The sequence below is a fragment of the Periophthalmus magnuspinnatus genome, chromosome 6 (assembly GCF_009829125.3).
Source record: "Periophthalmus magnuspinnatus isolate fPerMag1 chromosome 6, fPerMag1.2.pri, whole genome shotgun sequence".
Classification (NCBI taxonomy): Eukaryota; Metazoa; Chordata; class Actinopteri; order Gobiiformes; family Gobiidae; genus Periophthalmus; species Periophthalmus magnuspinnatus.
The window spans coordinates 14,502,783-14,528,410 of NC_047131.1; the positions used below are offsets into that span (position 1 = coordinate 14,502,783).

Below are 25,628 nucleotides of genomic sequence, written 5' to 3' on the forward strand. Positions count from 1 at the left end.
TCTCTGAGCTGAATGATCACTACCTAAACTCCAGCACCTGTAGTTAATCATGAATTAGTGCTACTGCAGCCTCTGCAGCTCAGTGAGTGAATTCTGGAGGAAAAGTTAAATCATAAATTTTCTTAGTAGAGGTTGGGTAGTACTCGTTCCATTTACTTGAGTATTTTTTAAAGAAATTATGCTTTTCAAAGTAATTTTCTATACTTTTATTCCTTCTTGGGTAATATTTTTTATTGAAGTCAACAGTACTTTTACTTGAGTAAATGTTACTCTTCCCACTGTGAGTAAGTCTACAAGTGACAAAAGCTTTATGTTCACAATTTGGCAATATTAAACAATTTGAACTCTTCAGTAGTACTTACTCTTACTTGAGAAATTTCTTGGACTACTACTTTGTACTTCTACTAATAAGTATAAGTAATATTCTTTTGAAGTAAGGTTAGTTTTACTTGAGTACAATTTTTGGCTACGCTATCCACCTCTGTTTGTTAGTTAGTATGTTTTTCGCATATAAATACATTTTTTCTTTCATTCATAGTGGGTTTCTAACATGCTTTAGCACAGGCATGCCCAAACTGTGGCCCGGGGACCAAATGTGGCCCTCATTTTTTCTTTTCCCTCAAGCTTCCAGGTGAATTGGCCACTATCAGAATTGGCCACTATTACCTTAAACAGTACTTTTTACTGTATATTTCTGAAAATCTACTTTAACAAGCCCATATCAAATATTTAATGTGTCCCACTGAGGATGTAAGTATGAATAAAGGTCTAGTGGTTAAGTCTAACTTGTAATAATAACACGGATTTGAAGTATTCACTGTATTGGTGACGAGTCTATGGCCCTCAATTGGCCCTCAGCTCTGTCTGCGTTTTTATATGTGGACCTTAAAGAGAAAAGTTTGGACACCCATGACTTAGTATCATGTTTAACCATCGTGGAATTTTAACATTTATTAATCTGCCTTTGAAATAACTTATGGACTTGCAGCACTTAAATGTCCTCTATTACTCTGTTTTCTGATTTACATTATAATGATGTGTCTTGATCAAAAACATTCCTGGAGTTGTGTTTTGTTTCATTCACACATGTTTAACACACAAATCTTGCAAATCCTAAACACTCAAAACACCTTCACTAGAATCACTTGGATAATTTCAGCCCTGGAAATGACAGTCTTTACTGGACAAAAGGTAAAAGGAGATGTTAACTTATAAAAGTGCCTCTTAATGACATCACAAGGTGGAACAGAGCATTTTGAGCTTTGGAGGTGCAGAGAGACTAATAATAAAGAATTACTCAAACATACGTGAATGAAACAAAACACAACTCCAGGTCTGTTTTTGATGAGGTAACAACATTCTAATACGGCTCAAATCTCACGAGAGTCAATTTTGCATAATATAGGACCTTTAAGCACATTTCACCAGATAAACTCATTAAACTCTTATTTTCCAAATGTGCCGCGTGAACATGGTATAATCTGCTCCTCCGCTCTCAGCCCCAGCCCTGCTCCCCCTTGTCTCCTCCGCAGAGTCAAGCGCATTGCCGTGCTTTAGACTGCTGCTTACCACAACTCAGCTCCTGTACTGTGCCTTTCCTCCGCCTTAATGGGGCTTTGGTGTCAGGTGGCGTACAGTGTCTGCGGCGGATTACATTTAAAACTATTAGCCATGCCTGTAGAATATGATTAGCCCATATGCAAGGTAAGCACTTTGATGGTAGGTGGAAAGCTACAGCGCTGACAAATGCTAGATATAACTATGAGCTTGTAGTTAGTTGTGTATTCATAGTATGAGATAGACTTTCAAATTGCATGGTATTAAGAGGTAATATGCATGGATTTAAACATATAGAGCTATTCCATTCAAATCATTGTTTATCATTATTAATTGATGGTTAGCTAGTTGTATGTTACATTGCAGAAAGGGCTGCAATTCGCGATTATTGTAGTAGCTAACTAGGGCTGCACGATCTGTCTCACAAGTATTGGAAGTGCGATTAGGTATGTGATATATATTTAGAGTGCACACTGCAAACAACAAGAATCCCATGCATGTCATTACAATTTTTCAATGGAAGACCAGAGATTTTGTTTGCTGCAAAAGACATTCTCTTTTTTACGTAACTGCAGCCTCAGGGATATGATAACTGTGTCAACTCAAATTGCAAATTCGATTTGGTGGCGAGTAATTGTGCAGCCTTATAACCGACTAGTCAGTGATTATTTTTTCAATCAGTCTACAAGTCAAACTAGTATTTTTACTGTAAATTGAGACAAAAAAATGTAAAATGCATAATCAACAAATAAAGGTTGAAATATGGTGAAGACTATTTACAAATAAAGTGCATAATTGATACAAATTTTAAATAGTTTATTCTTTTTTGATGTTTTGATTTACTAAGAAAGCCCGAGCCTTTTATCAAATTTACAAAGCTTCAGATTGACGGTTGAAGTGGATTTCTACAGCTAACCAGGCTAGCAGCTAATCAAGTGGCACTAATTAAGCTGTGAGTGTATTTTCACACTATTTAAAAAAATAATAATGTTTTTATTTGAATGATTCAACCGTAGTCTCATAACGATTTAACGTTACGCCTGTACATTTATGTATTGTCATTAGTACTATGGTCTATTAATTAAGCAGAGAGAGAGTAGTTTGAAGGGAAACGATCCCAAATGCTTTTTGCTAAACACTTTTAATTTGCTTAACGTTAATTGACTGTGTAGAAATGTCTATTGTAGAAAAATAAAATTACAAACTAAAGTTAAGTAAATGTTTTTTGTGTTTATTATATAGTAAATAATATAGCTGCTACATAGACTACAACATCTGCACATTAGCTGGAGCACATTGTTTTTACAATTTTCTCAATTTTACATTATTTCAACTGTCAGTATCAGTAAATGTTATGAGTACAGGGCTTTGTAATAAAGTATTTTTCACACCCTTTTTGATTAAATTAATCATTGTCTACACCTTCATATGCGCGAGAAAGACACCAGTCTGCCGCTTAATGGGAGGCAAAAGAACCGAGGAATGCAGAGAAAACTGAACAGATTGACGTGTGCATGTGTGCACGGGCCTAGGGGGATGCGTGTGAGTGAGAGGGGCACAGGAACACAGACCCAGACACTTTTGCCACGGCCCACCCAAATCCTGATGCTGGCGCTACTACTGGATTCTAGTAGTCATGATAAGTTGATTAATCATTGCAGCCTTAGTTGCAGTAAAGTATTTTCTATTATGATGTGCATTTCTCACAATCTCCCTGAAATGCAGTTTTATAATTCTTATGCAATGATATTTGAGTGTCCTACTCTTATATCATGAAAACATTATTCATATTTAAGATATTGAGCAAGCCACAAAGGCTGCATGAATAATCAACTCTGAATAATTAAATGTATCCACCTGATTTCAGTCCATAGTATTTGTATTTCCTCATCAGGAAATAGAAGCAAGTGCACCATACGTCATTCTGAGGTTGTAGTAGCTTAATTTGTAACTACTGTTATTTACTTGTCATTATTCTCTTGGATGTATTTTCACGCCTTTCAGTTTGAAGCATCTGGTCATATATATTCTTTTGAGAATTCATCTTAGTAGTTTAGCTATTATAAATGTCACTAAATACACAATGATGCAGACATTTCATCACACTTGATCACGCTATTTTTGTTGCAGTATGCAGATAAAACCCAAATATGGCTTGTGAAGTGTAAAGAATATTGTAAAAGTACTAAGTGTGGTTAAGACATTCTTGATATTGCATAAGAGAAGGTGAAATTGAGGAGGCTGATGGTTCTGCTGCTGCTGTAGAGAGGGGACAGAAGAGGGCTGCAACCTGTACCTGACTAACTGGAAACGTAGGGAAGCCAGAGTGCATTGATTGGAGAGACTGACCAAAATGGCAAATTGTGATTGACTGACAGTGACAGATGCAAGTTACATAAGGCAGGAATGATGATAAACATACAGTTGTCCTTAGTTGTCCTTTCTTAGTACTTTTACTTTTGCATGTTTTTGTTATTATTACTTGGTTTGGTCGGATAGTACCTGTGGTAAATCATAGTTTTACATTAAGTTAAGGGGAAGTTTGTAGAGAAAATGCTAGAAGAAAATGACTGAAATACAAGAAGTAGCAGTTTGTTTTAAAATGAAATACCTATGCCATCAACACAGTTTAAACCTCTCTATGTCTAATCATACATATTGTGAAATTAAGACATGATTTGGCCTATACATAAGAATCGAAGTATGATTATATTAGAAGAACTAATGAACCTAGTCAGACTATGATTTGGCCCTATGCACAGTATAGCTGATAGGTAACAATTATGATATTACCTCTATGTATGTCATTTACTGCCTGTGCCCAACAAGGAAGAAAAGTGATAAACTTCAATGAAAAACTCCAAAACCTGGACTGGATTTTAGTCAAATTTTAAATATAAAGATGTTAACTATGACATTACATATGTACTTATGATATATTTTGCGGGGACTGTTTCATAAATGATATATTGTCTGCTGTGTGATTCTGTGTGATTTGCACTTTCTTTTTACAATGTACATTCAAATTTGAGCCTTAAAGAATGTATTTTTCTGTGTGTTTTGCAGAAGGAATGGCTGTGCTTGAACTGCCAGACTCAGAGGGCCTTGTCGGGACAGCTTGGAGATCCGGGGAAAATGTCTCAGCCGGCACCTCCATCGATCAAGGCAGAAACCCAGGCTGCACCACCAACCAAAAAGGAAGAGCCTCAACCTATTCCAGCTGATACAAAACCCGTCCCTCCTCCTGTCAAACCAAAGCCCGAGACTGCTCCCAAACCACAAACTCCACCTTTGCCCACCAAGATGGAAAAAGATGTTACAAAGCCTACACCAGTATCTGAAAAGTTTCCAGATGGCAAGCCTATCCCACCAGCAAAACCCACCAATGTTACTCCTGAAAAGAAGGCGGCTGAAGTTCCCAAAGCAGTGGCAATGGAAGTTCAAAAAGAAGCAGAGAAACCAAAAGTATTGGAGCCACCTGACAAACCAAAAGTGGAGGTACCAGCTGCACCCGCTCCTGTACCACCCACCAAGGCGACTGTGGCGCCCATCTCCACTGTTCCGAAGTCTGAAGTAGCAGAAGTGGTGCCCGTGGCTCAGAAAAAGCCATCGGAAGTGATAACATTGACAAAAGATATAAAAGCTGTCAAGGCCGAGGAAAAGATACAAGAACCACAACCTGAAAAGAAAGTGGAACCAGTGTTAGTAGAGGACAGCAAGACCAAGGTTGCTGAGGAGGTCACTAAAGCTGCAGCAACTAAGGTTAGAGTCTTTATACAGTGCATATATTTAGTACGTGGACTTCTGCATGGATTGTGTTTTCTTAAGGAATTATGTTAGTGTATTTTAGATAGGGATGGCCCGATATGGATTTTTTGAGCTGATACCGATATTTAATTTGCTGCTGTGGCTGATAACTGATATTTGACAATAAGATATTAAAACAATAAGATTCTATTTTTCCTCTCGAGTCTGATCAAAAAGACAAATCTGATGAACTAATGACAAACTGGGAATGACATATGGGCACACAGAGACTGGGGCAATGTAGAAAAATAATGGTACCATATATTGGCTAAATTTTGAATACTGGACCGATAACAATATCTGGAGAAACCCTCCGATATATCACCAATATCTGAATAAACTAAAATGATCAGTTCAAGTGTTCCAGGCTATATCAGTGAGTATTAAAACTGACTATGACTAAAGCAGATGACATAATATTGTGTAAATTAAAATGGTTTTGGCCCATGCATGCAAAACCAGGCACTGCTAAAAATTAATTTCAAACTTCGATTCATTTATAATGCCATTAATATGTTGGGGGTTTTTTTTGGAAATAAACTGTTCTGCTCTTGCGGTGAATAGCTACTCATAAATCAAGAACAAAATATGATAGGAATAGTATTGTGCTTGCATTTGTAATATAATTTGTCACATGTTTTTATCACTTGCACTTTTGTAAAACATTTTTAATATTTTTTTGCAAAAGACAAATTAAGTTCTTTCAATATGACAAATTACATTACTAATTGGGTATAATGAACTGACCGTCTTCACGTCTTGTCAACAATGAATACTTTTTAATGTAATAAGTATGTATCATGGGGGTGTATGTGACTTTAATATCCCTAATGTTTATGTCTGTATTTTCAGGCTGCGGAAGAAGTTAAAGAGGAGCCAGCTAAAGAGATTAAAAAGCCCTCTATACCAACGCAACAGGTTAAAGTGGAAATATCTCAACCAAAAGACCATGATGAAAATGAACCCCAAGTTTTGCCAATATGCGAAGAACCAAAGAGCACACAGGTGGTGGGTGACGCAAATGAGAATACCATTAAACAAGTTGAACCATTGGCTGCAAAGGAAGAAGTCAAATCTGAGAAGAGGCGTTTAAGTTTCCAAGCCATGGAGGAGAGCACTGAAAGTGAGCTCACGCCTTCACCTAGGGTCCAGAGGAGAAGGCTCATAGTCACCCACATTTCATCAAGCAGTGAAGATTTGAAAACTGAGAGCGCAGATTCATCCGGAGAAGACGAGGAATTCATACGCGAACAGATTTTGGGCATGCGCGATGAGGAGCAGATGTCACTTTCAGAGGACGAAAAAGATAAAGAGGCAGTAGATATGATTACTAAGGTTGTGGTTGACAATGCCGCTCCTGTAACCAAACCTTCTCAACCTACAACTAGTGAAGAAACTGTAGTTAAACCATCACCTCTAACTACAACAAAAACTACTCAGGAAGTTACCGAAACTGTGTTCAAGAAAGCAACACCAGCAATGAGGCAAAGACAGAGCACTGATGAAGAAGTGGAGAGCATCACGGAATCATTGTCCAAGGGCTCATCCAGTGTTCAGGCATCCAGCTTCACCCCGGGATCCTCACCAACATCGGCTTCTTCTATAGAGGAGGACAGCGATAGTAGTCCGAGTCACCGAAAAATCTCTGACAGACCTCATAAGAAGGGTAAACATCGACAACCAACACAGCCTCTTCCAACTATTGAAGATTCATCTGAAGAAGAAAGGACAAGGGAGGAGGAGAGGTCATGGCAAGATAAAGAAGAAGATGTTTCGTCTTCTGAAGAGTTACGGCAAGTCACTGTAGTAAGTGATAAATCAGGATCTGACCGCTCCGCCAGTGTGGAGTCAGTGGACCGGCAAGCTGTCCAAAGAGGCCGCAAGCCTTCACCAACAGTTATACCGTTCACACCGGAGCCTGCCCCACAAATAATGATGAAGACTTTGAAGAGCGCTGATGAAGCTTATGAAGAAATCCTCCAGAAAGCAAAAGCAATCCCAGGAGAGAGTCCGCCTGATATTGAACCAATGTATGGAGGAATGCCAATAGAAGATTACCTCTATGAGTCACTAGTTGAAGACTCTGAAAGGATATGTGGAAGTGAAGAGCTCAAAATTGACATCGTCTCTGAGCCGGAAAAGAAACTTCGATCTCCAGAAGAAGTTTATGAAGAGATGATGCAGAAAAAGCGAGAACTGATGATGATCGAACAGGAGCTTCAAGAAGCCCAGACTTTGCTTGAAGCTTCAGCAGCTGCAGAGCTAGAGAGTTTTGTGGTCTCTATGCCTGTTGAGGAGCCATCTTCTCCTCCTTTAGCTGAAGGTGAAGAATCCCAAACTGACATGCAAGTTAGGAAGAAGAAAAGACCAGCTCCACCACGCCCTACTGAGCCTCCAAAGCGTACTGAAGGGACAGTTTATCCTTGTGGTCCAACTGGTATAAGTTTTGTGAGGCCAATGATTCCACAAGACCCTTCACTTTGTAAAGCACTGTTTCCTATACCAGATCTAAAAATTACTCAATGTTCTTCAGGAGAGGAAGAGGAAGATAGTCTTGCTGATGAGTATGGTGTGGGTATGTCTTCGGACATTACACCCAGTGATGATTCCGATGCTAAAGAACCTAGCCCACCATTGTCCGAAACTGCAGAAATGGAGCCTATCAGTGTAGTTTGTGAAATACCAGAGGCAAAGCCAATTCCAGCTCCAATATCAGCCCCAGAACTGACGTCTACACCTTCTCCTGTATCACCTGTTTCTCCACCAACTTCCCCTGCCTCTCCAGAGTCAAGTTTGGCAACGTCAACCTCTTCATACCAGGCTCAAACGCCTCCTTCATTAGATTCGACACCACTGTCTACACCTACTCCTCCGACATCAGTTTTAACCCAGTCCCCACTAGACGCAGTTTCTGTAATGCCCCAGAATATAGCCACTGACCACGCTTTGTCCACTGTTGTAGTTACGATACCTGACGTGGTGTCTGAACCTTCCAAACCTTCATTTACTGACCTTCAGAAAGACCAAGCTAAGGACAGAACTTCAGGTGTGGCAGAAACATTAGCTGCTGAACAGACCTCAGCTCAAATGCCGGACTTGGTTTCATCCCCCTCCCAGATGCCAGTTGAGACCGTTACGCAGGTCACAGCAGCAACTGTAGAACCTACTGTAGTGTCAGTTCAATCCAGAACCGGGGCAGTTACATCAGTTGTGGGACCAGCTGCTACGAGCCAAGCTGATTTACGTTCTGGAACTCCTGTTATAGTGCAGATGCCAGACTTGGTGTCAACAGCATCCCCTGCAGTTTCAGCAATTGTCACAATTCCATCACAAGCCCAGACAGCTGTTGTTCACTCTGGCCTTGTCCAACCAGCTGTTCCATCTACAAGTCAAACAAGCCAAGCACCCATTACCTCAACGACAATAGTCAAACGAAAGGTCCCGCCTCCTCCACCTCCTCGATCAACTTCGGTTTCTTTGCCGGATGAAAGACCGCAACAGACTGTCTCTCCAGCTATCACTACAGTCACTGCTGTTACATCAAGGCCTACGCAGCCAATGCAGTCTGTAGTTGTAGACATACAGCCGAGAATAGACGCTGGTGCTGATGCAACTCAGTTAGTTACACCAACTAGGCAAGGTCATGTTATGATCATTGTGCCTACTAAAGAAAAAGTGTGTCTTGATAATCAAACACAAGACAGCATGGCATCAATTACCTCTGACACAGTTACACAAGCTGCTATTTCCTCAAAGGTGTCGGCTCCACCAATTCCCCCTAAACCTGTGCCAGCAACAAAAGCTCCTCCTGAGGCAGCTGACACGGTAGAATTAACTGTTGGTGATACTCCTCCACCAGCTCCATTACCCAAGCCTCCTGTTTCTCCCAAGCCGCATATCCCCAGTGCCAGTATATCGACAACAACCACCACAACCACCACATCTGTGTCCCAGACCCCTGTAACCATGAGTAGTCCAAGTCATATGATCAAGCCTCCTCCTCCAATTCCACCAAAACCTGTTTCTATTCCAGCTGGGTTGGTCTTTAGCCACAAACCAGGAGAAACTGTCAAACCACCCTATGCTATTCCCAAAGCTGCAACACTTCCAAGAACAAAAGAACCACCAAATGCCCTTTCTCTCAGCATTACACGGCCTGTGGAATCAAAAATGGGAGCAACATCACCTAAATCACCAGTATCTCCAAGAAATGCGAAATGTATTGAAACCTATGTGGTCATAACCCTGCCCTCAGAACCAGGTGAACCTAGTTCTCCACCAGACGGTATTACAGTTGTGGCACCAGTAAGACGAGGGTCAACTCCTTCTACTAAAGTATCAGAGGTGCGTGCCACACCAGCGGAGCAGAAAACCCCTGTAACAAAGGCAGCACCAAGGAGGTCATCTGTGCCCACTGTGAGATATCCTTCACCAACTCCACCTCCCACTGTGGTTGTAGAACAAGCACCCCCTAGGGTGGTAGTTAGTGAAACACAGCAGAAACAAGTCTCTGTTGTATCTATGCAAACTGCACAATCTGTCATTGATGCTGCAGCGATGCCATGTAAAGACACACCTATTCAAGTGCAGAGTGTAGCTCTTCCAATCAAGAAACCATATGTACAACTTGTAGAACAAAAGCCAATTACTCAGCCCCTACCAGCACCAGAGGTAATTGTGTTGTCTTCGGAGCCAGTTATTCCTATTAAACCACAGACAGTACAAGTAACAGCAAGAGCACAGCCTGTCTGCTCAGAAAAACCTACAGAAACAGTTTCTCACGTCCCACCAACATCTGTAGAAGCACAGCCAGTACAGCCTCCAGATGTTTATGTTAATATACAAGCTACTGATATTACAACTGGTATTTCCCCACAGCTGCAACAAGTTGAAACCTGTATAGAAATTCAGAATGTTCTCCAGGAAGAACAGGCTGCGATAGAAACACCACTAACTGTCTATGAGCCATATATTATCACGACTGAGCAGAAGCAACATAAAGAACACACAATTTATGATCTTCCAGAGGTCCAGCTGCCTTCTATGCAGCAGACACCTTCAGTCACTGAGGTAGAAGGTCAAGCAGTTATTCTAATGCCCCCACCTACAGCAGCAGAAGTTATAAGTGTAGTGCAAGCTACCATTCCCAAGACAAGCCCACCATCTACACTGATTGGGGTCCAGGACGTGACTGTGCAACCTATGGCAGCTCCAAATGCCTATGTTGGAGATAGTCTTACTGACATTGCCCTGCCTGTCATGCAGTCTCCAACGCCACCACTTGAAATAATAGCACTGCCTTATGAGAGACTCACAGATGTCAAAACTGAAAATGTCTGGAGCACTACAATACCATCAGCAGCACAACCTCAAACTGTGATCCCAGTAGACGTTTTTACAACCGATGAAACCACTACTAGAAGGACTTCAATAATGTCTGTTCCACAGCCAATATTTGTCACAAGTCAGACAGTCCCCTACCCTACAGATTATGACGTATCTGCACAGATAGTTAAAACAGAAGAGCCTGCTGCTAGGAGGGCATCCATAACTCTACAACAACCAACACAAAAAGATGAAATAGTGTACATGCCACCAGAGAGCAATGTTTCAATCACAATACCTGAAAGATCTGAACCAAAACCAGTTTTTATTTCAGAATATGATCACACACAAATGGAAGATGACATGTATGGGAGGAGATCTTCAATACCGACACAAGATATCCCACAGGCTGTTTCGGCTACTCCAGTCACAATAACAAAAATCCAACAGGAATCTATCGAAAGTCAGGAGATCCGAGGACAAGAAAAGGTCGTCTCTAGTTTGAGCCATGTGTATTCTTCACAGATTTCTACCTCAGGTCAACCTCCTGAAAGCATGCCAAGCCTTGTTACTCAGGTTGTCACAACTGAAGTGCAACGAACAACTGTCTCTGTAGTTCATGAAAGAATCCCACAGGTACCCCCTTCAAATGTGGCAGTTACCATTCAGCCTGAAATTAGAGCCACACCTACTCCTCCAAAACAGAATGGAAGGGTGTATCCAGTTGATGTGATTGATTTGCGCACAATAAGAGATGGGGTAAAGATGACTGAACAAGGAATGGACTTGACTCCGCCTGAATCTTGTCGACAGTCATTTTCAAGTGACTCCAGTTTGCGTCAAATCACTGCAGTTCAGCCTGAGATAGTGAACCTCAGTGCAGAAGTCACTCCCTCAACAACTTTAGCTGTCGTGACAGATAGTATCACCATAGTCACTTGCACTGCCACCATTGCCTCGTATACCCCAGCAGAAAAACCTCTTGATTTACAAGGTTCTGTCACATCAACGGCACTCCCTCTAACGACATACAAACCATTCGAACCATTAGCGCAGATTGTATATAAACCGGTAAACACAACACCTCCAACCAGTATGATAACATCTGCCGTTCAAGACCTACCAATGAACCTTTCTTATGGAGCTATAGTCTCTTCTGAAGCAAAATCTCCCTCAGCACCAGTCATTTCCATAGAGACTAATGGCGCCATAGATTTGTCAAACTACAAACCAATGCGAGCTATAGTGGCTTTGTCGAGTACAAGTCCAGGAGTAGCTACCACCATTATTGAAGATGATGACACTCCAATTGACCTGACAGCTGGAAGGAGGAGTGTCTGTTGCGATGTCATATATAAGCTCCCGTTTGCCGGAAGTTGTGGGGCTCAACCTGCAGTCACTACCCAGCCAGACAGCCAATACCAGCAGGATAGCACAGGGTTGTACAGTGTCAAAGGCATGAACGGGATGAAGGTGTCACTGTCAGAGACCAATATTCCAGAAGTGGCATTGGTTCCATATGATCCAACCAAAGACTATTTCAATGGGTCATCTGATGGAGCCATAGACCTCACTGCTGCTAAACTTGCAGGTAGGTTCATCAGCCAGGTCTTTCTGGAATGCTGTATGTTTTGCATGATGGTTCAGTAGTAGTAATAGTAGTAGTATTCGTGGTCATTAGTAGTGGTAGGAGTAGGACTGTAATGGATTACAAATTTCTTGGTCAACTTAAGACATGCCCTGTGCATCAATTGGTTGATTAAAAGGGAAGGGGGTACTTTTGTTATCTTCCCTCTGGGCACTAGTACTAGTACTAGTACTATTAAATTGCATATTTGTATGTAAAAGGGCAGAATTCACACAATTTATTCCCAACCTCCAGCTAACTCACTCCATGCCCTCTCCTGTCTACTTTTGTCCATAAAAATTTCAATCAAAAAAGTAGTAGACATAGAGTTTAGTTACTTTTGGTAGACTAAGACACCATTGACCAATTAATTGACACAGCAACCTACAGCTAAGGCTGGGATATATGGCAATAAAAAACTTAATCAGGATCTTATACCTGTGTCTGTCTGCTATTTTGGTAAAATCACCATCATCACCATATCAATTTTTTGTTTTATGCACCTCTGTGATTAAAAACAAGACGATTTACACCACCCACATCTATAGTTTAGCCTACATCATGCTCTAAGTGAAAGCCAGGTGGATTTAACATTCACAGTGAAGAGTACACTTTCAGAAATAGCAAATTAGTTAGTCTAAAATACTGTATAAAAGATACTAAGAAAATATGAATTGTGATTAAATGAAAATCGTGATTTAGTTCTAAGAAAATAGTGAAATTTTTTTTGGCATATTGCTCACCCCTACCAACAGCCTTAATAGTAGTGTGAAATTTTATATTTTAATGCAGGTTTTCCTTTTTTTTTTTTTGTCTTCATGTGCTATTCTTTTGCATCCCTTTTAATATTCTGCTTGCTTATTTTTGCTTTGCTTTTCTTTACACAGATGCATGCCTCTGCCTGCGTGTTCTTCCTCTTCGTTTTGCTTCATGCTAGCCGGAAATGACCAGAAATGCATGTTCTAAAGCAGCATGTTCCGAACTTTTTTCAAACCTTAGTCACTGCTTTTATATTTTCACAATCCTAACATGCCTTCCTTAATGTGGCAGGTAAACCCTTGGACTACACTAGCAAAGCCGCTGGAGGTTACCCTGGATTGGCTACTTCCCCTTATGGTCAAAGTCCTTCAGCTGGCTTTGGTGTAAACAGTGCTATAAGAACCTCTGACGGAATAGTCTACACATCAGTTGCTGCTCCAGTCCCATCAACGTATGCTATTACCACTCAGCCAGGGTCCATATTTAGCACAACCCACAGCCCTATTGCCCCCAACCTAAATCAAGCGTTAGTCCCTTACCAGTTAATCCCTACTACCGATATTGGCCAGATTATTCCTTACGACACCGGGCTGCCTAAGGAACTTTTACCAACCGCTCTGGCTGACATCATTACAGGCTATCAAGAGATGTACTCCGACACCACGTTAGAAGCCATTGCTGCTTCTTTGGATGCCCTAGCTACCTCCCCAATATTCCCAGGCTTGGACAGCACCAAAATGGCCCAGTATCAGATGGAAAGAGAATTCCTCGAACTGGAAAAACTCAAACAGATATGTCTTGCCGAAGAGCTGGAGTGGGAGAGACAGGAGATCCAGCGTTACCGAGAGCAAGAGCAACTGATGGTCCAGAGAGAACTCGAAGAGCTGCAGGCTTTGAAACAGCAATTACTTTTGCAGCAAGAGGAGGAACATCATGCTCATATGGTGGCCCAGCAAGAGACATACGCACAGCAGAAAGAGCAACTGCAGCAGATTCAACAGCTCCAGTTGCAGCTTCAAAGACAGCTAGACGAGCATTATGGCACCAACACAGCTCATCTCCTTGAAGCTAAGTACGCAGGTGTAGGGGACAGTGGTCAGTACTGGCCTGTGAAAGATGAATCCTCAACTCCAGCCGTAGGGGTACAGTTAGAAAGTAGTCAGGATCAGCTACATGTTAAAAAGCTTCAGGCTGACCAGGACATGGGTAAAAAGATTAGCGATAGCGGAGTGCACTCAGATGATGAAGACTCAGAAAAGCAAGCAACAAGCAGTTTGGGAAGGAGAAAGAAGACGAAGAGAACCTCTGATAGTTCGCCACCGACGGATGACGAAGATGACTGGGATACTCCGACAAAATCTCGCCGGCGTTCGCGAAAGCATAGCAGCGAAGGAAAACATGGTTCCAAAGTGTCAAGCATAGCAATACAGACAGTAGCTGAGATTTCCGTCCAAACAGACCATTCTGGGTCAATAAAACGACCGGTTCTGGATACAAAAGTGGAAATTATTAAGCATATCTCAGCACCAGAGAATTCACAGAGAGGCGGAAGTCTGAGTTGTCAAACAGAGAGACACCAACCAATTGAGTTGGGATACAGCACACATCTAACCGCTGATGGGCAATGTAAATCTAAAGTTTTTTACGGTTCTGTCTCACCCGTGTCACCTGAGAAGTCGCTAGGAGGACAGAGGATGCTGATGGCGGATCCCAACCGGTTTTCCTCTGGTCCGCGATCACTGAAACCTGGCCAGAAGTCCCTATCTGATCCCAAATCCCTTAGTCCTACAACTGACGATAGGATGGGGTACTATGGTGATGGCTATTCTGTGAGTAAAAAGCTGAATTTGATAAACAGTGAATGCAAATTCTGTGATTGTTAATAGATTTTTTAATTTTTTCTTATCTAGGGCCGTGGTTCCCCATCTAGTACAGGTAAGAAGGTGAAGAGAACCTTGCCAGACCCACCGCCAGAGGAGGAGTCGGTGTCTGGGCGGTCGGGATACAGCACAAACTCTGCTAGGAGAAGACTGGCGAGAAGTACGACCATGGCCCGGGCAAAGATCTTACAGGATATTGACAAGGAATTGGACCTGGTGGAGAGAGAATCCTCCAAACTGCGCAAGAAACAGGCTGAGCTTGATGAAGAAGAAAAAGAGATTGATGCCAAGTTACGGTATGAGATTGAAAAGTTGTTAAAGCATTTTTTTGTTCCTGAAAATGTAGTTACTATTTATATACTATACTATTTATATACAATACATTTTTTATTATTTTTTTTATTTTCTCATGATAAGTATGTGCTTTGCTTTTTGTTTTTGTTTTTTTACATACTGGATTTAGTATTCACAATAATCATGCCTAGTCAACGATTAAAAAAGCAATCTGTATTTTTGTATTTTGAAAAAAAATATCTGGACTACAGACTTTAAATCACAAGCCACACATTTCAGAACCACAAGTCTTTATTCATAGATAGTATCTAGCTAGTCTTCAGTCACTATTTTAAAACCCTTTTTTCTTTTTTTTTTCTTTTTGGTTAAAATAATTGTTAGTTGCAGCCCTAAAATTGACAATATCAATCTTGATTTGGATTTAAAGTTATTTTTGATTTGTTAAGATTTATTTACATTTTTTTAATTTTGACTTGAGATGAAGAGAAAAAGAAACTAAAATTAATAAGTAAAACATTTCTGCGACTACAATAAACAGAAAGTAAATAAACCACTCTAAAAAAATAATAATAATAATAATAATATTCCATACTGACAACACTAGTTAACATATATATTTTTTTTTTCTCAATATATTATATCTATGTGTATTCTTATGTGCAATGAAAAATGTTTATGTTGGTGTAACCGCTTCATGTGTCATTCATTTCATTTGCATGACTCCCCTTCCCCATTAATAGCTTTAGAGGTAAAAGACGACCATGACATCATTCAGTGGGTCCCTCCCTCACTTACACATTGTCAAAGGTACTGAGTGTGAAAAGTTGGATTTAATCAGGTTTGCAGTGTCCAATCCGAATTTTTGAACCATTTTATAATAACGTGTCTCGTATTTTTAGGTACCTGGAGATGGGTATCAACCGGCGCAAGGAGGCATTGCTGAAGGAGCGTGAGAAGAGAGAAAGGGCCTATCTCCAAGGGGTGGCAGAAGAACGGGATTACATGTCGGATAGCGAGGTCAGCAACATCAGGGAGGAGAGGGGAGAAGGCATGGAACGCCCACGGACAGCTCCCCAGTCCGAATTTGACCAGTTCATCCCCCCGCAGACAGAGGCCGACTCCCAGTACAACACCCTAACCAGCCCCTACTCCCACTACGCTCAGTACGTGCCCCAAACCCAGACCACCAGCCACTACACTCAGCAAGGACTCTACCAACAACAGTCCTTATACCACCAACAGGTTTCTCCTTATCAGAATGTCCCCACTCTGTCACTGTCCCAGGCCCAGCCCAGCAGTTACCAACACGCTCTGCTCCTGCAACAAGGGAAGCAGAGGCAGACCACCTTGTCCGATCTCGAGCCTAAAATGGCCACCAACTATGAAGTCATTCGCAATCAGCCCCTGCTCATCGTGCCCACCTCCTCGGAGAGTGGATACGGCGTGGCGCCCCTGGGGAGTAAGTTTGCGAGTCTCGACTTGAGACTTGGACTGGAGGAGAGGAGCATGGCATCCAGTCCCATGTCCAGCATCTCTGCTGATTCCTTTTATGCGGATATAGATCATCACAATGCTAGGAACTATGTGCTCATAGAGGACATAGGGGAGCTGACCAAAGCCTCCAGTGGCATGGGGAGCTCTGGCTTCAGTCTGCCTGATAAGGAGTTATCCAAGGCAGACAGACTCCTCCGAGCAGCAGAAGTCAGGCGCACAGCAGAGGTAAAGAGACAGCTTTTTAATGATTATTGTAGTTGTTACTATTTTCAGAGTCTGCTCTATTTGATGCTATAATTTATTATAATTTTTATTATTTATATATTAACAGCTGTCTGATCTGTTTTAAATCAGTGTGTGTATAACTTCTGTACGTTTGTCTCTCTGTCACTCTTCAGATGGCAGATTTCTTAGGATCATCGCGACTTCAAGGTTACAGTAAAGGGGAAGACGACACCATGGAAGAGCCCTACGAGCTGAAGCTACTGAAGCAGCAAATAAAGCAAGAGTTTAGGAGAGGGACAGAAGGATTGGAGCATCTCACAGGCCTGGGCCTGCCACAGTATCTCCATAGCGACCCCACTTTTCGTCACTTCCCAAAAGGTGAGAAATACAGCATTGGCAGACTTACTCTTGAAAAACAGGCTGCAAAGCAGCTCCCTGCGGCAGTACTGTACCAAAAACAAATGAAAAACAAAAAGGCCCTGTTAGACCCAAAAGCCATCAGTAAATGTTCCCCAATCCAAGAGAGTAGGGATCTGGAGCCGGACTATGCCAGCTACATGGGATCAGGGGCCTCCTCTGTGACCAATCTGGCAGCCCGGGCCAGACTGCTCCAGGATGAAATCACCTTTGGTCTGAGGAAGAACTTGGCGGAGCAGCAGAAGTATTTGGGATCGTCTCTGGGGGCAAACCTGGCCGGCTCCCTGAACCTGGGCCAAAGTCTGGGACTGGGCACAGCTCTGGATGGGACATACCCCAGTGGCTCACGCTCCCGGCCCTCCTCTCGGCCCTCCTCCCGACCCTCCTCAGTGTATGGCTTAGACCTGTCAATCAAACGGGACCTGTCCAGCTCCTCTCTCAGACTCAAACCAGAGGGGGATGTCCTGGATGCAGCCTTTGCCCCTGGGGTGGCCAGAACCAAGCCCACTAGCTTACCCATCAGCCAGAGCCGGGGTCGTATCCCCATAGTGGCTCAGAACTCAGAAGAAGAGAGCCCCCTGAGCCCGGTGGGGCAGCCCATGGGCATGGCCCGGGCCTCCGCAGGGCCCCTGCCCCCCATCTCCGCTGACTCCAGGGACCAGTTTGGGTCGAGCCATTCTCTGCCTGAGGTGCAGCAGCACATGAGGGAGGAGTCCCGCACTCGCGGCTATGACCGGGACATGGCATTCATCATGGACGACTTACAGGGCGCTATGTCAGACAGTGAAGGTAAATGAAGGCTGCTCCAGCTGCAGCTGGGCTGTGTGGACGTGCCTGTCATGCATGCCATCGCTCACTGGTCTTCTGATGGATTGTGTTAACTGTTCTCTCTCTTCTTGTTTGCTCTTTGTCTTTGGTGATAAATGTCTTTTAGATGTCTGCATGCTTTTTTCTTTCTTATAGTTTTGATTACAATACATAATACTCCTCATTTTGAGTTTATGTATGCTAGTACTAACCATGTTTATTCTGTGATGTGATACTTGTCGCATGTTTATCTATTTGTCTTTATTAAACTTGTTTTATCAGTAATTTCTCTGCAAAGCAGTCAAAGTGCAAAACAGTCACTATATCTTGTAAATAATGTCAATTGTAAATATATACATATATATTTTTACAACAATGGACAGTTCACAATAGTGTAAAATGCTAAAGTTTGGGAGAGATCTAAAAGACAAGTGCCTTACTATAAACACTTTAAAGCCATAAATAATACTTTCAAAAGCATGATGTCTTAAATGTATTTAATCTTTCTCCTCAAACTTACAACTACCCAATTTGCAGACAAAACTAGAGTCTGAGAAGTAGGTCATAAGAAAAGACTTTCTCTGGTGAAGATGTCCCCTGGCCCTTCTTTCAGACAGGAGGCAGTTTCCTTATGCACCTCTGCTGTGTCACGCTTTCACTCTGTGCTTCCTGTTTAGTCGTGCATAACCAAAAAACACTATTACTGAACTATAAGCCTCGTTTCCACTGGAGGGTACTAGGTCCCAGAGGGGGCCAGCGGTGCACGGATCACTTTAGCTAAGGCATGGCTACACAGGAAACAAGATGATTGGACATATTTGCTTCCAGTGATGACAATTTATATGTTGAGCAACAAAGTTAGTTTCCTGTTTATCAATACACGGCACTCACATATAAAGATTGAAAATATAATATTTCCAGTGCATAATGCACCTAACATGAGCCAAACCCAATGCATTACATAAAGAGAGCTTAAAAGGTGGTGCAGAAATTCAGAGAAGTTAAATAAATGCAGAAAAAATGACAATAAACCAAAAGTAGTTTTGTGTTTACATTAGTTTTAGCCATGTCTCACAGCCCCACAAACTGGGAATTACTAAACGTCTTTTGTGAAAGACCTTATAATTACAAACAGAATTCAAATACGATTTAGATTTTTATTTTTTAAGAAAACATATGTAATTTTTGGGTGACGTCATTGTCTCTCGGAGCAGAGCCCTGCCCCTGGAGCCTTGACCGGAGCATGGAAATGCAACTTGGCTGGAGGGTGCCACACCAGACTCGCTCCAAGGAGGCCCCGAGTGAACCACGCCAGTGGAAACAAGGCTATAGATTTAAAGGTCCTATATTATGCTAATCTGTAATCCCCCCTTGCTTTGTAATGTTAATTTATGGAAAAAAATATATAAGTACATCTGGAGTTTGTTTTATTTAATTCCTTGGTATATTTAAAGCTTAAAGCCTGTCTTGTTATTACCTAGCAGCTCATATTTTATTAGCCTTATCGTAACTACCTGGCTACAGTTCTTGTGCCCTTGGTTAGAAGCAATAGTCATTTTTATGTACACACATTAAACATAATACATAGAATCTGAATGCTCTACAATGCAAAAAGTAATATCTAGGTAAATTAAAATGACTTAAACTAAGAACATTCTTGTTCCTTTGAGTAAATTCCGCTTGACAAGTAAAATGATCTACCAATGTGATACGAGTTCTTTTTTTAATTCAAGCAACATGAGAAAAAATGAGCAAATATTTCATTTTTTTTTATGGGAAGGGGTGAGAAGGGACGGGAAATTTACTCAAAATCAAGATAAAAGTTTCAAATAATTTAATTCAAGTAATTTTAACTTTGCTGGATTTGTAGCATAATAGTAGCTTAAACCACCTGGATAAGGCACAATATAGGACCTGAAATGCACTGTAAAACTTATTTCCTCTTACTTCTTTATGTATTTACTATAATACTTGTCTTCTGTGTGTGTAATCAGTGTATTTTCTGTATTGTTTTTGCACCCTGCATGCTGTCCATTCCCATATTGAATAAAGTGTACCTTTGTTGCTTGCTCAATGTTGCTGTGGACGTCTCATTGTCACGTGAGATTTCCATGTTCCAAAGTGATTGACAGCCAGTACTGACATATACATACTGCATCACGAGCTGGATTGGCATTGTTCCACTAGGCTCCTGTAGTTAAAAACATAGAGTGTTAATATGAAAAGATCAATCATTAGTCAGTGATTAAAAAGATGCAATAAATACTAAGGGATACTAATACTAATAAATACTAGGTTTGTATTGTGTTAAAAGGAATCTATGAAATACAGTAGTTATTTTTATTTTGTTTTATTTAAAGCCAGTGCACTCCAGGTATGGAAAAGCAGACAAGGCCACTTTCAAATGTGGCTATTAATAAACTGGTTTTAGACACACTACCAGTATCTAGGACACACTTTTTCCTTTATTTATTTATTTAGATATAGAGTAGACAGAAATTTTACTCGAGTAAGAGTAACGGTAGTTCAAATCATTACTCAAGAAGAAGTACAAAGTGGTCCAAGAAACTGAAAGAGAAATTAAGTAAGAGAAACTGAAAAGAGAAACTATCTGGGTGTAACGTTTGATGTATAATTGGAAGGACAAAACATTAAATAATGCAAAAAATGACACAAAAATGACAAAAATACTAAATCATATCTGAAGTGGTGCAAGAAACACAAATTTTAAAATTGTTTCGTAATGTCAACATAAAGCTTTTGTCACTCGTAGACTTACTCACAGTGGGAAGAGCAACCAACACTTTTACTCAAGTAAAGTACTATTACTTCAATAAAAAGAGTAAGAGTATGCTGCTAGAAAACAACTCGAAAACAAGCTAGAAAACAACTCAAGTAAAAGCAACTACCCACCTCTGTAGAATCACACGTAAGGCATCAAAACTGAATGAACACAGAATGTAGTTAGTAAACAAAAACTGAATCAACTCAAGTCATATAACTTCCCAATGACACCCTTGACCCTTTGCTTTGATCACTCCTTTGTACACTCTTGGCATTCCACTAATGGATCCAGACGTCACACGCCTGTGACATAAAAAACATTTCAGGAGACTCCATCATGAAGCTCATGGAGAGAAGGCCAAGGGTTTGCAGCGCCGTCAACAAAGCAAAGGGTGGATAGTGTGAGGACTGTGAATCTAAAATATAAAACATATTTTGAGTTATTTTACATTTTTCCTGGCTACATAATTCTATACATCGTGTTTCATATATTTGACGTCTCCATTGTGTATTTCCAATGTAGACAGTAGTAAACATAAAGAAAAAAACTGAAAAAAACTGAGAGGATGTGTCCAGATTTTGACTGGTAGTGTATATACTGAACATACACTGTCAGTCAAAAGTTTGGACACACACTCTTTCTTGATATTTTTTCTTTATGTTTACTACTTCCTACATTTTATATATATATATATTTTGTATATTTTTAATTCAAATTCCTCAAAGTACCTACCTTTTGCTTTGTCGACAGCGCTGCAATCGAAAATCTAAAACAACTTTTGAGTTATTTTGAGGTTATTTTTTTGTTTACTACATTCCACATGTGTCCATTTATAGTTTTGATGCCTTCAGTGAGAATCTACTATATAAAAAATCTTGCAAATAAATAATAATAATAATAAATGGAAAAGTGTGTCCAAACGTTTGACTGGTAGTGTATATTGCCAGCTTATTTGCTATACATAAATAATCAAATAGAAAATATACAGATGTAAATATCATAAAAAAGAAGAAAAAACAACAACTTTCACACCAGTTTACACCACAGATTACATTTTTTTTTATTATGTCTAGTTGTCTGCTCTACGTAAACAAGGAGTACACCGCCTATGAATTTTACATTATTTAATTTCAAATTTATTTCTAATTTACAGTACATCATAGATTCCCATTTACAAAATACAAATTAAAAAAAAACTGATGTCACGTCATGCACTTTGGTTACGAAGGCAATAGTTTCCAATGCTTGGTAGAGTTAGCCCTGCTTCTTTCCATAGACAGAACGTTAGCCAAACCAAATGACCCCATATAAAATGTCCCTGTGCCTTGATTCCAGCACTAGGTGAGCCCATGGTCGTTTTGCACAGAGACGATGGCAGAATCTTTCATGAGAGTATCAGACACGGTAGAGTATTCCATATGGAGTTTAAGTTAAAAAAATTAAGTTCATAAAAATCACGTTTATTTGAAGTTAAGTAGTGATTTGCATTAAGTTCAGTATTAAAAGCATGCGTACTAGATGACAACAAGTGCTTTTAGTGCATGTGGTAGTAGTATATAGTAGTAGAGTAGAGCCAGAGGTGGAAGGATTTTTTTTTTTTTTACTCAAGTAACTGACAAAGTGTAGGGTAATTTCTGATGTATTTACAAGAGATGAAAAACACTCAAATGTCAGATTATTGATATATGAGCAGAGGTAGCCATTTTAAATACTCAAATTCCGAGTATTAATATTAATTTGAGAAGGTTTAAGTAGGTTAGATTTATGTATACGCTTGATATACAACATCCAGTCCAGTGTTTACCACATGAATTCATTGTTGTTGTTTTTTACAGTATAGTGCTACACAAGGTCCCGTATTACCCAAAATTGACCCATGTGAGCTTAAGCAATGTTAAAAGATTGTTACCTCATCAAAAACATACCCGGATTTGAGGTTTTGTTTAATTCACATGTTTGAGAAACCATTTATTATTAGTTTGTCTACATCTCCAAAGCTCAAAATGCTCTGTTCCTCCTTGTGATGTCATGAAGCGAAGAAAAATAACAGCTACTTTTTACCTTTTGTTTGTAGAGATGGGCAATTCCAGGGCTGAAATTATCCAAATGATTCTAGTGAAGGTGGATGTAGTTTAAAAACACAGTGGAGCACTTCCTGTATTACCACATGATGACATCACAAGGTGGAACGGAGTGTTTTCTGTTTGAGAGAAGAACCTAGATGAGAAGGATTTGTGTGTTTAACATGTGTGAATGAATCAAAACACAACTCTGGGTATGTTTTTAATGAGGAAACACATAATAAAGATCAGAAAACAGTGTAATATGGGTCCTTTAATAGTGAGTGTGTAACATTGTAAATACACTTAAAGCACATTATTTCATTCATTTTACAGTTCACTTCTACTAATAGTGAAGTAACACAATATTTACTTGAGTCCCACCTCTGCTTAGCTGTAGTACGCTAGTAGTTTTAGCCTGGCTTTGTAGTAGTGGCTATAATAGTAGCATTAGCTCCAATTTTGAACCGAATTCTGTACCCGTTTCTGAAAACCGCATTGAATTTTGTATCCCAGCTGGAGGCCCAAACTGGAATATAGAAGGTGAGACAGCATTCCATGTAGCTCTATAGGACCATGACCACTCCTCCAGGAATGACCCATGCGTCAGTGGTGCACCAAACATGCCATCCCTCAGCAGCAGCAGTCCACCCATTTTAACGACTATCTTTTACCATTCAGTGGATCATACGGCGCTGTAGGGGCCTGACTTTTGCATCCTTCTGGAATGAATAGACACATCGCAGTGATCGACCCGAGGCATACCATTCTGAGTACTCATGTTCACAGCTGCAAATAAATATCGTGTGTATCTTGTGTCGTCATGCTAAACTTCTGTTATAATATCAACACATGCTCCGCACTCTCACACACTCACTGGGTTATACGCAGTACCCTTCCCTCATATTGGTATCCTTTATGAGCATCAGGCTAAGAAGTTACAGAAAAATGCATTAGAAAAATACACTGTCCACCAGTGAAAGATTGTTGGTGATCAGAGGGACCATTAATAATAATAATCATAATAATCATAATAATCATAGTAATCATAGTAATCATAATAATCATAATAAGGCATGAGTCAGTTTTATAAAGCTCAGAGTTGCTTTGTATTATTCATTCACCTCACACAGTGCTGGTAGGTTACGATTGTAGCCACATCTGGCCCGGGGCAGACTGACAGAAGTGAGGCTGCCAATCTGCATCATCAGCCCCTCTGACCCCTACCAACACTCACACACTAGATTCATACTCAGGGAAAAGTGTCTTGCCTAAGGACACAAAGACAATTTTGTCCCTAGGCAGCTGTGGCTACAAAGGCAGCTCATCACCACTGAGAGTCCGTAGGGAATTTATGAAGACTGTAGACTAAATACATCTAAATAACAGGACCACAGGCCCCTGTAACACTGCAAAAGATCAGTGCTCATTATTTGGGTATAGGGTCAGAAGGTTTTCGTCATCATCTCAAATGCTATCACAGATGCCAAAATTATTGAAGGGTACTACAGAATAGTATTTGTAGTAAAGTAGGTTTGGGTAAGTCGCATCAACCATTGTATCAATAATGGTCAGTATTTTGAAGAACTAACCATCTATACAGCTCATATACAGCATTGTTTATACGTACACTGGTGTATGTGTGTGTGAGTGGGTGAGTGCCTTGAAGGTACATTATTATTACTTCTATAAACGTAGTAGTAGTATAATACAATATTCTGCATGGGTATATTTGTTGACTGACTCTCTTGAGAAAAATGCACAAAATAAAAACTGCTTATGTGTAGGGTTAAAGGTGCACTATGCAACTTTTCTGGTGGAAAATCCGCCACGTGCTTGCCTCTATGGAGATGTAATTGTTTCCCTGGAATATTCCACAGTATGGCATTACACTCATCTATCTTGCATGTATTAAATTACGGGTGATTTCATTGCTCAAAAAACCCTTAGAAAAACATGCCATACTGTTGCGAGCAGGCTTGCCTCTCCACATATCTGACTTGTAACTTGACCTGGTGGCACCTACACGGAGTTAGATTAGTTTAATGCCATACTATGGAACATCCAGTCAGAGATGGGTAGAGTAGACAAACATTGTACTACGTGTTGTGTATCTAACTTTTATGGGGCAAGTCCAATCCACAGCATTTTGTTTGTTCAGTCAACTATGAAAAACAATGCTACACAGTGTAAGGTTTGGGTGTGTCCAAAATCAACAATCACCGCTCACCACAAAGACGTGCATGTACCAGAGCATGTGACCTAACAGGCTTTAAATGTCCATGTCCACTCACTGTCCACTATCTCCAGGAGGTAGAGAGGCTAAGGGGCTGCATGACTCCTCTCTGACCCACAGGGTGCAAGTACATGTACAGTGTAAATACTAGCGTCTAACATGTGTCTCTGTGTGTAGCTTACCATCTGAGGAGGGAGGACACAGACTGGTTTGATAAGCCCAGAGAAGGACATCCGCAGAGTGGGCACGTGGACAGGAGACAGGTGACATTTTGGGATTCTCGAACATGAGCTTTCTCTGGTTGTTCTCTGACAAACTGACAAAATATAAAAAGGTATTAGCAAGCTATATTTGA

At 40.7% G+C, this 25,628-nt stretch overlaps 1 protein-coding gene across 1 annotated transcript in view; it reads left to right on the top strand.

The window, feature by feature from the left end:
- pclob (piccolo presynaptic cytomatrix protein b) overlaps positions 1 to 25,628 on the top strand; it is a 107,506-nt gene that overhangs the window by 42,565 nt on the left and 39,313 nt on the right. Inside the window, exons 14-21 of the mRNA XM_055222579.1 lie at positions 4,624 to 5,319; positions 6,217 to 12,280; positions 13,367 to 14,904; positions 14,986 to 15,251; positions 16,149 to 16,968; positions 17,142 to 18,174; positions 23,554 to 23,580; positions 25,451 to 25,536. Coding sequence (XP_055078554.1) covers positions 4,624 to 5,319; positions 6,217 to 12,280; positions 13,367 to 14,904; positions 14,986 to 15,251; positions 16,149 to 16,968; positions 17,142 to 18,174; positions 23,554 to 23,580; positions 25,451 to 25,536 — 10,530 coding nt within the window. The remainder of the gene's footprint in view (positions 1 to 4,623; positions 5,320 to 6,216; positions 12,281 to 13,366; positions 14,905 to 14,985; positions 15,252 to 16,148; positions 16,969 to 17,141; positions 18,175 to 23,553; positions 23,581 to 25,450; positions 25,537 to 25,628) is intronic.